This window comes from Arachis stenosperma, chromosome 5, assembly GCF_014773155.1.
Source record: "Arachis stenosperma cultivar V10309 chromosome 5, arast.V10309.gnm1.PFL2, whole genome shotgun sequence".
Lineage (NCBI taxonomy): Eukaryota > Viridiplantae > Streptophyta > Magnoliopsida > Fabales > Fabaceae > Arachis > Arachis stenosperma.
In genome coordinates this window covers 78,608,875-78,624,960 of record NC_080381.1, presented here as the reverse complement: position 1 = coordinate 78,624,960, position 16,086 = coordinate 78,608,875, and the positions used below count along the sequence as shown (strand labels likewise).

Here is a 16,086-nt window from a genome sequence, read left to right as displayed (position 1 = left end):
CAAATCCACTTGCAGTGCATAGGCACTAATCACATGAAAAGTACCTTCTTCTACCACAAGTTTGATAGAAATGATCCGATCACCCACCCTCTTGATATCCACTACATCCTTCTATTTTAGTAAAATTATAATTTTTTATAATGCATCTATTTACTCTTAAAGAAATATATTCAATTCACCCCATTATTTTGTGTTTTATTATTTTTCCTCCCTTATTTTGGAAAATAAAAGATTATCTCTATTTTTTTAAAAAAACACTAAAACCCAAAATTTTCTGGCCCAATTCTCTCATGTAATTATTTTTAGATAAATATTCAAGAACCAGTTAAATTTATTATTTTTTATCATTATTTTTAGCTATCAACTCAATTTTTGTAATATAATAATTTAATAATATATTTTTGGTTTATACTTTTAAATATTGATGACTAAATACCGGCAAAAAATAATAAGTAAAACTCCACCCCGAACCCTTAACCATTTCGCTAACTCTCATTCCGCTCTCAACGATTGAAAAATGACATTGCAGCCCCTAACGATTAACTTTGTTAGACATTCCACTCTCTTCGTTAATATGTCCGTCCAAAACTAACGGATTTTTTCTACGTGTCATGTTACCTGATGACATGTCAAAGAACCATTCCCAAGGACAAAATACCCCTTGTCGTGCCAGCAATACGTTACAGTAAAATAAGACAATTAAATTCTTTAAAAAAATTTGGGAGACACTTAAACTCCTAACTAATTTAAACATAGAAACATAAACCTATAATGAACCATAAAGTAAGACAAGTATCCCTAAATTTCAACAAATCATTGTATTTGCTGCACTAATTGCTGGCCTTGGTTGGCGGCAGCCTGAGTTCCTTGCTCCTCCTTTTCTTTTTTTTTTCTCTATAAGGTCTTGATATGAGCGTAGTAAAAGCTACCTCATCAATTTCAATCCCTTTCTATCATTTTCTTCTTGGATTTCAATACAAATTTTATGTCTCTATCTTTGTAATATTCATCTATTAGTGTTGTGAACGTGATCTTCTTAGATTTTAAACCTCTCTTACTCATCTCATTCACAAGTTTTCTAGCTTCATTCAAATCGCAAATCTTGCAAAGGTCATTGATTAGCGCATTATACGTGATTAAGTCTGGTCTAATGTCTTGATTGTTACTTGAAAATTCTTTTAGGTCATCAATTTTTCATATTTGTATTACCCATCAATCAAAGTGATAAAAATAATACCATTTAAGACCAACTCTTTCTTGCATATATCATCAAATAAAATATGTATAATATAAAAAGAAGAAATATAATAACAGATATAATGACTTGTTAAAATTTAGAGATATTTATCTTATTTTATGATTTATTATAGATATGTTTAAATTAATTAGAAATTTAAGTATTTAAAAAAAAAAAATTTAAAAATTTAATTATCTTATTTTATTCCAGTACATTACTGATATGACAAAAAAAATTATCTTAAATTATCTTTTAGAATGATTTTTTGACATATTATCCACTAATGTGATATCTAGACAAAATCTGTTTGCTTTCAATAAAAACATTAATAAATGTCTAACAAAATTAATCGGTTTGGGATGGCAATGCTATTTTTTAACCATAAAAGACGAAATCAGAAACAACGTTTTACTAAAAAATAATAAATAATAAATTGGGATGGCTTCTAACATTGGTGTTTTTTTTTTTTTTTTTCTCTTAACCCGAAATTGAAAATTAGATAAAGCAGAAGCAACGAAAGAAAGAAAGAGGAACACGATAGCAGAAGAGAATGAAGCAGTCGAATATTGAGCACGAGGAAGACGAAGGAGAAGAACCCCCGGTTGCTGTTCTGATTCACCCAGAAGAATACGAACCCTTTTTTGAGAAACCCTCCGTTGGGGTCACTCTCATCACCGGCTATCTCGGTGCTGGCAAGTCCACCGTAAGTTATGTGCTTTTTGCACTTCTGTTTTGTTTTCTTATATCTTTTTGCTGTCGTTGTTGTTGCTTGTTACTGAATTCTGGAATGAGGATTTTGGTTGTGTAAATATGTGTACTTTTAGACTTGTTCTTTTTCCCTTTTTCTTTGGGTTTTGCTCATGATTGCCCTGGAATTACTCTATCAGTTGTTAAAATTTAAAAATTTGTTATTACATGTCAATGAATAGGCACTTGGTAGCCTTTTTTTTCCCGTTATTATTATTATTTTTATTGTTTGATATTTTGTTGTTGCTACTTTTTGTTTTTGGAATTGGAAGTGTGACTGGATTAAAACCTCTGTAACAGAAAAAAGCTTACTTCATTATACAGAAAATTCAAGATACTCAACTAATATAAAGTAAAGCTGTACAATCAATTAGCACATGTTGGAATCTTTGGTTAACCTATTTGCAATTCAGCTGGTGAATCACATTTTGAATTCCCAGCATGGGAAGAGGATTGCTGTCATATTGAATGAATTTGGTGAGGAAATCGGAGTGGAGAGAGCCATGATTAATGAAGGGGACGGTGGCGCGCTTGTTGAAGAATGGGTCGAGCTTGCCAATGGGTGTATATGTTGCACGGTCAAGCACAGTTTGGTTCAAGCCTTAGAGCAGCTCGTGCAGAGAAAGGAAAGGTAAGAAACAAGGACAATTAGAGAACACATGAATTTTTTTTGGTCGGTTCGAGCCATGGAAAATTTGGAGCAAATGATTGTAAAATAGTAGCACTTAACCTGATGTTACTATCATGAATTGGATATTGAATATACTTTCAGTTGAGTAGAGTTTGATGGAATGTTTGGGATAAATTAAAGCTTCTCTTTTTGGTGTGTTTTTCCTTGTTTTTTTGTCTCTAGGCTTGACCATATATTACTAGAAACGACTGGATTGGCAAACCCAGCACCATTGGCATCTGTTCTTTGGTTGGATGAACAATTAGAAGCAGCAGTGAAGCTTGATTCCATTGTCACTGTAAGTTTTTCTTTTCAACAACATTCATTGACGTATCTTTTTGTTTTAGTGTGAGTATCACAGTAACTTTTTAACAGATCTAGGGTTTTCTTTAGCTTTTTAACAAGAAACTGGCACAGTTGAATGTCCTTTCACTCTCTTCTCAGGTTCCTGGTTTTAAGTTTAACTTTTATGTGATATGTTTTCTACCATACATTGGAGTTTGGCTCTTTGGCTTCTAATATTCTATAAACCAGTGCCTTTGATATGAATGCAGCACCTTATAGGAAAACCCAATCAGCCTTTTTTTATCCCATGGTACCTATGAATTATATTCAATTGATCTAGTGTATCTCCTTTGGTGCAAGATTTGATGCATTCTTTAATTTGAGAAATTTTTAAAATTTGAAGTATTTAATTATCGAGTGATAATTCAGGCAGCCTCCTTGATACGATTAAATGACAAGAGAGGTGTTAAACTGCTCGTAAGTTAAATCCTTTTGCTCCTCAATTCAGACCTGCCGAGATTTTCTCTAAAGCTGTACTAGTAAGCTCAAGAACTTTATTTTCGCATAAATTTATCAAAAAAGAAAGAAAGAAAACACGGTAGCTTTTTAATATTATGTTTAAATCTTTTTTTTTTCTTTGGAATTTCCTAAATACCAAAGTCTTGTGGTTACAGTTGTTCCATTCCATTCCAAGCTGATGAAACTCTATTAGATATTTATAGTTGTTGAACTACTATACTTTTATGATGTTAAACTTCGTGGCTCGGTTTCCGCTAATCTATTATTTGATGATTGAGGCTATTTTCTCTCTGATATATAGGAGCATTGGTTGCGTATCATGGAATCTTTACTAACTTAGTCTATGTTGTAATAGGTTGTGGATGCAAAAAATCTTCGATTTCAACTTACTGAGCATCGCAGTTCATCTTCGTTCCCCGAAGCTTATTTTCAGATAGCATTTGCGGTAACTTTATACTACATTAACTGATTTTTGGTTATTAGTGACCTTTTTCTCATCTTTTGTTGTTAATAACCAAAATTTTAGAATTTGATGGAAATATTCAAAAAAGAGATAGAGAAGGAGCATAAATAACTTTTTTCCCATACGAGCTTCACGCATAAAATGACAATACACTAACTTTATACCTGTATTTATTCTAACAATTTTGTTCAAGTAGAATGGTTATACACAAGTAGTACATCTACAGCCGAAGAATATCCATAACATACTAACACCACAAGACCATTCAACATAGGGTGACTTTTAAGAATAACATATGGTGCTGTAAAGTTCTAACAATAATATTTCTTTTGTACTAAAAATTTTGAACATGGTAGAATTGAACACTGAGCCAGTACTTTTGCTGCTTGTTTCAGGATGCTATAATTCTTAACAAAGTTGATTTGGTATCTGCAGAGGGCTCTGAAGCTCTGCAGGAACTCGAGGAGGAATTACATAATATTAACTCCCTTGCAGAGATTATTCATTCCGTCCGATGTCAAGTTGAATTGTCTAAGATATTGAACCGTGAAGCTTATGATACTGCAGTAAATCATGCTTGTTTTTGGTTTTATCATTTGTTTTTTAATCTCGTTTTGTCTCCCAATCTGCATAAACCTAATGTTTGCCTCTAATCCCTCTCACAGCGGGCCATGCATTTAGAGACATTGTTAGAAGAAAATCGTTCTTTGTCTACTAAAAAGCTTCATGATAGTGGCATTAGAACCATTTGTATTTATGAGAAACAGGCAATTCATCTTGACAAGGTATACTTTCAGTTTCCATTTATGTTATTTTTATACGTAAATTAGATTTTTTTTTATGATAAAAGAAAAGTTTTAATAAATTAGATATAACTGAGCAAGGATCCTTTTATAAGAATATAGTAGGTGTAAAAGGAGAAACCATCATAAAGAAAAAAAGTTTTAATCTCGGTGTATTGGAAAGAGAAATCAAAAGAGCTTTACACCAAATGGAGGCCAAATGTCTATCTTATCCCATAGACTTGCTTTTTAGATTCTTTCATTAAAAATATGAGAATTACGCTTTAGTCACTCACACCAAATAGTAGATTGCTCATTGCAACAAGCTTTTGGCTTCCTTTCTTTTCCGAAAGCCAGCAAAACTAGTTAGCACTCGCTAATCCAAAGATCTGGGAAAAACCTTAACAACTCACTAATTCAAAACTAGTTAACACTCATGAAACCACTTGAAAACCACCTTTTGAATGTGGCTTCTGTCTAACAGGCTTCAATTCATAAGTTATGCTGCTGGGATTCTCCTCTTCCTTTTGTTAAATCTCAAATTATTGTTTGTTTCTTCAATGCATATTGCATGACAGTGAAAATTATGATCTTTCTTGAAGATAGTTTTTTGTGAAAAAAAAAGAAAATAAAAAATTCAGTATTTTAAATAAACTCTTTCATTGTTTTATATATTGCTCTAAAAAACAGACTCGTATATGGCTTGAGGAGATACTCTGGGAGAAGAAATATGACATGGATGTCTATCGATGCAAAGGAGTGTTAAGTGTCCGAAACTCTGATCAGCTGCATACTTTGCAGGTAAATAATCATACTTGATGGTGTTCAGAAATATTATGATACTACAATGTGTGTGACTTGTATGGCTCTGTTGGTATTCTTATGTATCTAGGTAGGTTTATTTTTATCATGATTGTTAGTGGCCATTTAAATGTTTATATATTTTTAATTAAGTGTTCCTTGTCATTTGCGTCACTACTGATGTTTGAGAAAAGTTTAGTTGGTTATAAGATGCCTCATCTGTGCTCTAAATGATCTTTGATAATTAATCTATGTTAAATTTCGAGCTACCATGTACCATAAAAATATAAATAAATAAATAGAAAATCTTGGAGTACTGATGTGGCTTAACTCATTTCTTGTTCAGGTATTGATGTGGGCTGATTTTAATTCTCAATTGAATAAAGAAAAGATATCACATCCATAGTAAATTGATAACTCGTAGAATATTAAAATATGTTGAATTATTGATTATGATTATAGTATAGTGTGACTTATCAAAATGGCTTTTATGTTTTACTTCTATTTTCAATGAAGTTGCTTGTCTCCAATAAAATATGTAATAATAAATATAAAAAACCTCAACTCTCTTCATATTCCAAATTGTTTAGACTCACCTAGAAAGCCTAGATTCTGAAATTCTATTCAAACTTGACCGAAGGCTGGTTTGTGTGTGATTACATTTGATCTCAAAGCCCTGATAAATTAATGTAAGTATACTTTTTGTATCTAATATTTTCGAAAAGTTTCAAAACTACCCATAACCTTTAATTTGACTCAAGTTTGTCGCTAATGTTTGAAACAAGTTTCGATTTTATCCATACTGTTAATATTTTTTACAGTCAACTGTTAGCCATTTCTTTTTGTCTAATTTTTCTCTCAAACCTTTCCCTTCCTATGACCTCCCTTCTCCCTCTCTTCCTCCTCCTCTCACCACCATCATTGTAGCATGCTGTGTCAACCTCCTCCCTCCATATCTGCCTCTCCCTCCACCCTCCACTTTTGAGCTCGACGGCAGCTGCTGGATTTGGCTCCTTTTTCTGCCTGTGACATGTCTCCTTTCTCCGCCTCTGCCTTCACTTTCGCATCCACCATCGCTCCCGCATCCACCTCCTCCTTTCTCCCGCATTCACCTAAGGCGAGGCGAGGCGAGGCGAGGCTAGGCTAGGCTAGGCTAGCAGAGTGAGGCTGGCTCTTACCACCACAGCCATTATCTTTTCTTTGTTGTGTTTCATTTCATCTATATCAGTAAATTGAGTGAGATCATTTTGATTCACTCTTCTTTTTGTTTTGCTGTTCTGTTGTGTTAATTTCCCTACCTCACCAGTTGCTACATTATTACTTCGATTGATTGAGATTTTCATAATGTTGACATGGTAGTGGAATTACTTTGTCTTTTAATGTTATTTATGCCTATTTCTTTATTGCCGAGGCCATTTGTTCCTTTAATCTGGCAGGCTGTGAGGGAGCTGTACGATATCGTTCCTGCACGCAAGTGGGAGAAGGAAGAAATCCCGATGAACAAGATTGTCTTTATAGGTAACTAGATGACCCAAGCAGAAATTTGACTAGTAAAAATACGCTTCTTGCACTTTTTTTCTCTACCAGTTTGTTAACATTGCTTGTTTTGTTTGCTGATTTTAGGTCATAATCTGAAAGAAGATATTCTAATAAATTCCTTGAAGGCTTGTGCAACCTAATAAGCTAGTAAGCTGTAACGATTCTCTTTATGTTAGTAATCGCTCGATAATCAAATGATTTTCAAGTGACTGAGATTCAAAAAAGAATGTTTAATTGCTCGATAATCAAATGATTTGCCAGTGACTGAGGTTCAAAAAAATGTTTTTCAAATCTAAGGATATGCTTTGAGTGGCATTTGCTCAGCTTATAGAGAATTTTAGCTTTCTAATATATTTATTTCCTTTTTTGTACCTTACATGCATTTCTTCCCATTCCCCATTTTCTTCTTTTGCTGCCACTTGGATCTTTGTTACTGTGCAAACTCCACTAAGGGTGTGTTTATTTGAAGATAAAATCGAAGGAAGCGAGAAAAATTGGAAGGAAAATAACTACTTTCCATTGTTTGGTTGAAGTGGAAAATCCAAAGGGAAGATCCATTGTTTGGTTGAAGTGGAAAATCAAAAGGGAAGAAATGAATAGTGTAAAAAGGTGGGGGTGGGACTCGCTAGATATTTTTCCCTCCAACGTTAGATGTAAAATGGAAGGAAAATGTATCACGGGATTATATTTCAATATAACCCTCTTCTTTTTTAATATACTTTATCTATACTAATATATAAAGTCAAGTGTCCAATTTTAGTAGACATCATTTGTCCTCAAATAATTAATTTTACAAACTAAATTTATGGACAAAATAGTAAAAATATATTTTTGTTTTTAATTAAACAAATCATTAATCCACAAAAAAGTCAAATAACTACGCAATCTCGAGGAAATTAAATAACTACTTCACTTATAAATATCTATCATTGTCATCGATCTTTTTTGTGCGCCTTGCTATTTTTTATTTCTGCATTTATTAAGAAAGGGAGAATTCAACATATCAATAATTATGTTGTCACCAAAGAATAAATGCAACATCATCTCACAAGAAGGCGTGCAAACCATCCCGAGATGATTTGACAAGGAAGTTGATACAACTCCAATGTTAATACAGGTATCTATATTTTGTCTTTTGAAAAACACATGATAGAAACAAACTGGTCTAAATAATAGACATTATGATAATATATGTGGTTAGTATTTTTATATTCACTGTTTATTTTATTTTTGAGTACTAATTTTTAATTTTTATAAAAAAAATTCAAAAGAAGAGCGCTCTTTATCTTATTCCATCTTTACATATAAGGATTATTTTTTTGTATAACTGTAGATCGAGTACGGTTCAATATCTCAAAGTTTTTAATATGAACCAACTTCAACCAATATATAAAGACAGTACTATAATTTGATGTTCAACTTTTGAAAAAATCATTTGCCTTTAAACAATTCATTTCACAAAATAAATTTAATGGATAAAATGGTAACAATAATTTTTTTAAATATTTTATCTTCATAATGTAATATATAATATTTATTCAAATAAATTTTCATAATGAATAAATTTAAAGACATGTTATTGCACACTACTATATATAAAATACCTAATAACAAATAAAATTATGAATTTCATAATAAATAATTAAAATAAATATTTAACAAATAAAAAATTTTAAAATACACAATACATTCATAATCTAAAACAATATATAAAGAGAATATAGAAAGAATAGTGTCCAATTTTTGTATAATAATCTTAACCTTATTGATAAATAGTGATTAAGGTAACTGTATTTTAAAAACTGGAATAAAATGCAATTATTATTAACTTTTCTTCATTCATATTGCGGTTACTTTTTTATTTTACGCACAACTTTCACTCATTATGTCCTCTTCTTCGTTCCACTAAATATAGTACTCTTTTTTATTTTTCAGCTAATCCTATTAGCCTCATATTTACAAAGTATAACTATCAAAGTCAGATCTGTAATTAATACATAGGTATTAATTGTGTTAATAATTACATAATTTTTTTTCTGTTTTTTTCTATTTCTTGGGTTATGTAAATTTTATTTTATTTTTCTAACCATGGATACAAAACCTTTTCAATATTGGAAGAGAAAATGTATGCCTATTATTCAAATCGTCATAAAACTTTAAAGTATATTTAGCTTGAATGGTATCAACAATTTGAGAGAATGGATTTAAACTTAAATAACTATTCTTAATGAAGAGCATTGGATATATATTTATTGATTTTTTTTTTAAAAAATTGTGTATTTTATGCCATCTTTTATTTTTGTTGTGATGGATAGCGGTAGTACTCACATCATCATTTTAAAATTCATTTTATAGTTACGCCAATTCATATAGTATTTTACAAAAATTATGTTTAACTAAATTTTTTATCTTATAATTATTTTATATTTTGAGATTTAAAATTTTGTGTTTTTATTTTTATTCAAAAATATTATTTTTGTATTTTATTTTAATTTTATTAGTTTAAAAGTATCAATATTAATTTTAATTTTTAGAATAAATAAAAAGATATGATTTTTTTTATAAATTAGATTATTTAAAAATTACTCATTACAAAAGAAGTTAAGTTTAATTCTTGACATGTTAAATAAAAGATAATTTAATTAGATAAAAAAAATTTATAAAATAATATAAAAATATAAGAACACATATCAGATAAAAGTTTTTTTTTATTTCTACATCAAATTGATGAAATAAAAAAAATTACATTAAATTGATAAAAAAAGATAGAACTGTGAAAAGTTAGGAATGAATTAAAAGGATAGAAAAATGATTGAAAATATAAATTAAATAAGTAAACTAAATAGAAGAAAAATTGTAAGTGGAAGTTATGCATGAAATAATCGAATAAAATTTGTAGTTGATGAATGCAATGAAAGACGATGGAGGCGATGCAATTGAGCGTGTTGAAGAAAGGAGAACGGTGATAATAAGAGAAATACATAAAAGTGTACATGAAGAACAAAATTGGTAGATTTTTCAAAAAAAAAAGAGGGTTTAAACAAAAGCATATAAACTAAAACTAACATAAAATTAAACAAAACATAAAGATGGTGAATAATATAAAGATATTGATAAAATAGAGGATATAAACTAAAACTAAAATAGAATTAAACAAAACATGAAGATGGTAAAAAATGTGAAGACATTGATGTTCACTTAGTTACAGACACTCGGTATTGAGAGATGTGTTATCATGGTTATAGGAGTAATAAAACTGTTTTTATTTTAGTGTGAAGTTGTTAGATTTTTCAAAATAAATTTTATGACTATTTTGTCTTTATAATTTATTTTATGAAATGGTTTGTTAGAGGGTAAATATAGTCCAAAAAAATTAGAAACTAAAGTCATGATCAACTCTTTATATTGGCTTTATAGATTTTCACCTTTTGTTATATGGTACGAAGATTATATATAATATAATAAATGGTACATGTTCTCATATATAAGAACATGGAACTTAATATTACTCTTTCATGGAATTTCTCTACCTTAATAAAAGAACTAATATCATTTACACTTAATGCTTATTTTTGTACTTAATAAGAAAACTAATATAATTTAATTTTAATTTTTAAATTTCAAGATACATGAAAAGTTGTAACCTTTTATGTATTAGATAATTTAAAAGATACTTATTATATATAGGAAGTTAAAAATATTCTAAACTTAAAAATTAGTTTTTTTAATAACAAAATTAAATTTGTTCAAAATCGTAAGGAGATCGAGTTAAAAAGAGAAAGAGAAAGTTGAAACTTTTTAACTAATTACAAAGAATTATTACCATCAAAACTATTAAATCTGAGTATATTAAGTGAGGTTTAAGAAGCAAACCAGATAAATCTAAGTTTTCTCTCTCTTTTTATAGTGTTTCACTTTAACTAACTATTTTTTATGGATAGTGTTCAAATGACGAACAAAATAATAAGAAGATTCGTATTAGATTATGAAAGCTAATCTCATCCTTATAATACGACGGCGTTAGTTCAAAACATGTAAAATGAAATAATAAAGTATAGTTTAATTGATGTGCACAATAAAATAAATATGAAGCTTATAAAGTAGCAGTCAAATGTGAATAATAATGGTTGTCTTCTGTCCTAAGGTACTATATTAAACTGCAAATTAAATTTATAATTATTAGTTAAAAAATGTACAATTATGTACTATTTTTTATTATTTTGGTTGAAAATAATATATTTTGATATTGTGTTTTAGGATTACTGACACCAAATTTTGATAATTTTAAAAATTTTTAAATGCTTTATGTCTTAATTCTTTTAGCAAAATTTCGACAACTCATAAAAGTTAACACAATAGTTATAAATCAAAATGATAGACAAGAGTAAAAGTTTTGATAATGATACTTAGTAATAATTAATAACGATCGGATGAAGAGGATGTGGAAGGAAAGAATAGTGTTTGATATAACAGTGACGATGAGACAATGACATGTATATGTATAGAGAACGATATATAATAAGAGAAAGAATAGTGTTTAATATAGCGAGACGATATAATACAAATATAAATTAATAATTTTGAAAGAATAATGCACTTAAAAATTGTTTAAAAAATTAAATATAAAATTAAAAAAAATATTTTTTATCAATTGAAACTATGCGTGAAGATAAAAAGTGTTTTGAATATAAATTTTTATTTTTGCTTTAAATTAAATACTATTAAAAATAAAAAAAACTTAATAACGTTTCTAAATAGTTAATTACAAATAATATTTCTAAATCTTTATTTTTATGTTGTTACAACATAATAAGTTTGTTTAACATCTTATTTACTTTAAATTTATAATGTTTATACATTTTAAAAGTTAAATAACTTATAAAATTTTTATTTTTATTTTTTAATTTTTTTATTCTTAATGTTTAGATTATTTTATTAAATTTATAATTTTAAAAATAAAATTATAAAAAATAATTTCTTCACAATAATAGAAAAGCGGCTGAATCGTGCCTGTTGAGCCGCTAATAATGTATAAAGATAAAAGTGTTCTTTCATACTATTATTTATTGTTTCCTTGTTTTTCATTTTTCTTCCATTCAAACATATATAAAAAAAATCAAAATCTACTCAACTTTTTTTCCTTCTCTTCATGAGATTTGATGACTTAGAGACATAGTAATATTGAATCTAGATTTTAGTTGGGTTATTAACATTGTTTGTCAGTTTGCTACATGAAAGTGTGTTAAATACGCCATTATGGAAGATTACCAAACTTTATGTAGTAAAATGATAAATCTCTCATATAGTAAGGATTCTCCTAGTTTATGCTTTTTGAATTTCATGTGCGCATATTGATTTAAAGGGGAAGCTTGGAAACCATCACCCTACTTAGAGTACTGCAAGGAGGTCTTATATCTCCTTATCTATTTGTGTAGCGTATAGAAATCTCACTTCTTTCCGTTACTTGGAAGGTTAGTGCTGGTGGTTAGGACCCAATTCCTATTTCGAGATGTGGACGAGGTATCCACATTATATTTTTCACGAATGATCCACTCATTTTTTTGTATTGCAAAATCATCTTAGGTTGGAGTGTTGGTTTCTCCACATTCTTGAGAATGCTACCTTATTGTTCCATGTCTACACACTTTCGCCTCCATGAGAAGTTACCATTATAAGAAAGGTAGACAGAAGCAGTGCATACCTTCATTCATTCTTCTGCCACTCCTTTGCATTCGAAATATCTTTCCATGAAAATTTCTAAACTTTTCTAGTGCCCTTGGATTGCTTTGGCTTTCAAAGATCAATCATTGGAGCATCTCTTATGGGTAATGAGTTTGAATTGCTTTGGCTTTCAAAGATCAATCCTTGGAGCATCCCTTGGAGGAGATCGAGCTCCATCATTGGCCATACATGGTCAAAGCTAGGGGTGTTCAAAATCGATTTAAATCGAACTAAGCCGATCAATCGAACTAAAAAAACTGAAAACCGAACAAATCGAAAACCAAAAAAAACTGAAAAAACATGTTTTGCTGTTTTTGTTGCGGTTAGGTTCGGTTTTTAGTTCTGACATTGAAAATCCCAATCGAACCGAACCGAACCGAAAAGATAAAAAACCTAAAAAAAACCAAGCCCACCCCACCCCCTAAATGCACGTAACCTAGCCTACCCCAGCAATCCCCAAGCCCCACCCCCAAACAAAGAACATAACCTAGCCTCTCTCCCTAGGTCTCAGCACAGCCTCGCTCTCTTCACCTCTCAATGTCGGCGAGGGTCCGTTCCTCCCACCACCTCGCCGCGCCGCCGACCTTCCTCGCAGCATCACCCTTCCACTGCACCCTTACCCCCTTACCCCCACACCCCACCCCCAACCTAACCCCTTACCCCCACACCTTACACCCAAATGAAACCTAGCCAGTAGCCACTCTCTTCTCACACTCTCGCTCTCTGCACTCTCGAGGCCTGCGGCGAAACCACCTAGCGCCGGCGAGACCGTTCCTCCCACCACCTTGCAGCGCCGCCGAACTCTCCCCCCTAACGCCTCTGAACCTTCCTCCAATTACTCCCTGGACCTCCTCGCGGACAGAGCACAACGAAGCCCCAACCCCAGCCAGCAGTGAGCAGCCCAACACCACCCTCGCACCCAGCAGTAGCATAGCACCACCCACTCACCCAGCACAGCACCACGCCACCACCCAGTAGCGTTTCTGGCCACCCACAACTTAGCACCTCCGACCCAGCCACCGATTCAAGTCAGATATGGAGTCGGAGTCACCGAGTCAGGTATGTAATTTGACTAATTTCTGTTTTGAATTACTGAAAGTGCTCCTGTTTGTATTGTTGGTAGCATGGTATTGTTGGAAAAATAATATAAACTGCTTCTGGTTATTATTAGTTTTTTTGGAAGAATAATATAAAATAAAAAGAAACTTTTGAAGTGATTTAGTAAGAAATCAGATTTGAAATCAGATAAATTGGTTCTGGATCTTGATAGGAAGATATTGAAATTAGATTTGAAGCAGATTTGAAGAATTAAATTTGGAGCAGATTTGAAATCAGTGTATTATTGTTGATTGTTGGTTGAATTACTTTTGTTGAATTACTTTATTGTTTGTTGCTGGTATTGTTGCTGGTTTTTAATTTATTTGTTGTTGTGTTTTTGCTAGATTTTAATTTATTTGTTGTTGTTGACAAGTATGGAGCTTTCAGGATCTTTGTCTCCTTTTGTTGCCAATATGACAGCTCTGACTAATATGTAAGTGCTTAACTCTAAATCTCAGTTCATTTACTCTGGTATTTACAAGTTCTAATTGGAAAATCATTGCTTCTTTGTAGCTGGCTTGGGAATAACAATTTGTCAAGGCACATTCCTGACCTAGGTTCACTAACACTGTTAGAAACATTGTAAGTAAGTCATTTTGTATGCAATTCCATGATCTAAATGTTTGAAATCAGAGAACTTTGATGTATTCATGCCATGAAGCTCACTATCTGGATATTATTATCGTATTTAAAGGCACTTGGAAGACAATCAATTCGACGAAGAGATTCCTTCATCTTTAAGGAACATAAACACTTTGCATGAAGTATAAGCTCTGTCCTCTTTATACAAGAGAATTAAACTGGTTTTTGTGCTGTTTCTTGAATCCTGAGTAGATATTTAAGTCAGCCCTATACAACTACATTGTTTACATGAGTGTGGCCCAAAAATGGTACAATTTATTTGAATTCCTTTTGTCGATAAATTTTATTGGATCAAGACTTTGTTAGCTATTGTGTATTTGCGTTTGTCGATTTCAATTTTATGACTTTGTGAAATAGTATGGCAGTATTTTTTTTTGAATTGATTGAAAAACTGAACAAACCGAACCAAACCAAATCGATTTTAATGGGTTTGGTTTGGTTCGGATGGCCTTGATAAAAAACCGAACCGCAGTTTAATTAAACGATTGGATCAGATGGCTTTTCTCTCAAAAACCGAACCAAACCACACCGCGAACACCCCTAGTCAAAGCTAGCAAAAAATTAAACTTAGTTTCAGTTAACCATAAATTTGGTTTTGGTTAAATATATTAACTAGTAACTAGGGGTAGCAAACGGGCCTAAATTTACCGGCCCGACCTGTGTAACCTGCCAAAAAAGATGGGCCGGACTGAAAAATTGGGACCGCCAAATAGCAAAAGCCCACTTAACCTGCACCGCTTAAACCGCGGGCTTTGGCGGGGCAGGACAGGCTTCCTCGTCGGGCTTAGTGTTTTTTTGGTAAGGGGTATTTTTGTAATTTTTTGGCCAAAACCTAACTTCTCCCAACCAAACTTACAAGAGAATAAAGATGAAAATTGAGTGTTTTGGATTATGTTTATTTTGTTTTGGAGACAATATTTATAATTATGCTTTGGATTATGTTTATTTTGATTTGAAAACAAGATTTATAATTATGTTTTGGATGAAAACATGGTTTATAAATTATGTTTATTAGATATTTATAATTACAAAGACTTTAATGTTTGTGAATATAAAAATTATAATTTTTTTATACCTTTAGAAATTATAAATTTATTAAAATGATTGTGAAATTATATATATAATTTAATAGTTAATAGTAAAAAAGAGGAGTTTTGGCGGGCTTATCCCGCCAGCCTTTAGTTAGGCGGGACGGAGTGTGATTTTAGGACCGCCTCACTAGGCGAGGCTGGGAGGAATTCCCTGCTTGCCACCCCTACCAATAACCCAAGGTAACAAACTAGTTTTAAATCAACTTATACAAAAAATTGATATTTTCATTTAGAGTTAAGTACGTTTTTGTCCTTAACGTAGACTCCAAAAATTTGTTTCATCCCCAAGTTTTTTTGCAAACAAAATCGTTCCGAAAGTTCATGCTTGTTTTAAAATGGACCTTTGGCACCAAAAATAAATTTTAATGACAAGTTTGCCCCTTGCGGTTTGTGTCCCTTGATTTCATTCCCGCGAATTATACTCCTACTCCTCAAGTAACTCCTAATGTTCCTTAAAATACTTGACAGCTGAAACGTTGCTGTGAAATCCT

The 16,086-nt window shown here is 31.3% G+C and overlaps 2 protein-coding genes and 1 non-coding gene across 8 annotated transcripts; all 3 read left to right on the top strand.

Moving 5' to 3' along the window:
- The first annotated feature begins 1,710 nt into the window (after window positions 1–1,710).
- On the top strand, window positions 1,711–7,805 carry LOC130982811 (uncharacterized). 5 transcript variants are annotated; one of them, XM_057906911.1, is made up of 10 exons: window positions 1,711–1,940; window positions 2,398–2,615; window positions 2,838–2,952; window positions 3,814–3,903; window positions 4,317–4,487; window positions 4,587–4,706; window positions 5,394–5,504; window positions 6,941–7,022; window positions 7,128–7,190; window positions 7,513–7,805. In XM_057906911.1, exons 1-9 carry the CDS (start codon window positions 1,788–1,790, stop codon window positions 7,181–7,183), a joined length of 1,116 nt encoding a protein of 371 aa, XP_057762894.1. In that variant the 5' UTR covers window positions 1,711–1,787; the 3' UTR covers window positions 7,184–7,190; window positions 7,513–7,805. The 5 variants fall into 5 exon arrangements, with proteins under 5 accessions (XP_057762894.1, XP_057762895.1, XP_057762893.1 ...); XM_057906912.1 differs by having other exon boundaries at window positions 7,496–7,805; XM_057906910.1 differs by lacking the exon at window positions 7,513–7,805 and having other exon boundaries at window positions 7,128–7,414.
- Window positions 3,367–3,495, top strand: LOC130984533 (small nucleolar RNA snoR77). Its single transcript, XR_009088466.1, has one exon. It is a non-coding gene; the product is annotated as a small nucleolar RNA snoR77 (small nucleolar RNA).
- Window positions 7,806–13,238: 5,433 nt separating the features above from the next.
- On the top strand, window positions 13,239–15,457 carry LOC130979099 (protein NSP-INTERACTING KINASE 1-like). 2 transcript variants are annotated; one of them, XM_057902455.1, is made up of 4 exons: window positions 13,239–13,823; window positions 14,207–14,295; window positions 14,376–14,444; window positions 14,557–15,453. In XM_057902455.1, exons 1-4 carry the CDS (start codon window positions 13,800–13,802, stop codon window positions 14,630–14,632), a joined length of 258 nt encoding a protein of 85 aa, XP_057758438.1. In that variant the 5' UTR covers window positions 13,239–13,799; the 3' UTR covers window positions 14,633–15,453. The 2 variants fall into 2 exon arrangements, 1 of the variants encoding a protein (XP_057758438.1); XR_009086521.1 differs by having other exon boundaries at window positions 14,236–14,295; window positions 14,376–15,457.
- The last annotated feature ends 629 nt before the right edge of the window (window positions 15,458–16,086 follow it).

Excerpts from the sequence above, each read along its gene's own strand:
- LOC130982811 (XM_057906911.1), top strand. The coding sequence starts at position 1,788 with ATGAAGCAGTCGAATATTGAGCACGAGGAAGACGAAGGAGAAGAACCC. Across the intron at positions 1,941-2,397 it reads TCGGTGCTGGCAAGTCCACC|CTGGTGAATCACATTTTGAA; the intron begins GTAAGTTATGTG and ends TTTGCAATTCAG. Across the intron at positions 4,488-4,586 it reads GTGAAGCTTATGATACTGCA|CGGGCCATGCATTTAGAGAC; the intron begins GTAAATCATGCT and ends TCCCTCTCACAG.
- LOC130979099 (XM_057902455.1), top strand. The coding sequence starts at position 13,800 with ATGGAGTCGGAGTCACCGAGTCAG. Across the intron at positions 13,824-14,206 it reads AGTCGGAGTCACCGAGTCAG|ATTTTAATTTATTTGTTGTT; the intron begins GTATGTAATTTG and ends TGTTTTTGCTAG. Across the intron at positions 14,296-14,375 it reads ATGACAGCTCTGACTAATAT|CTGGCTTGGGAATAACAATT; the intron begins GTAAGTGCTTAA and ends GCTTCTTTGTAG.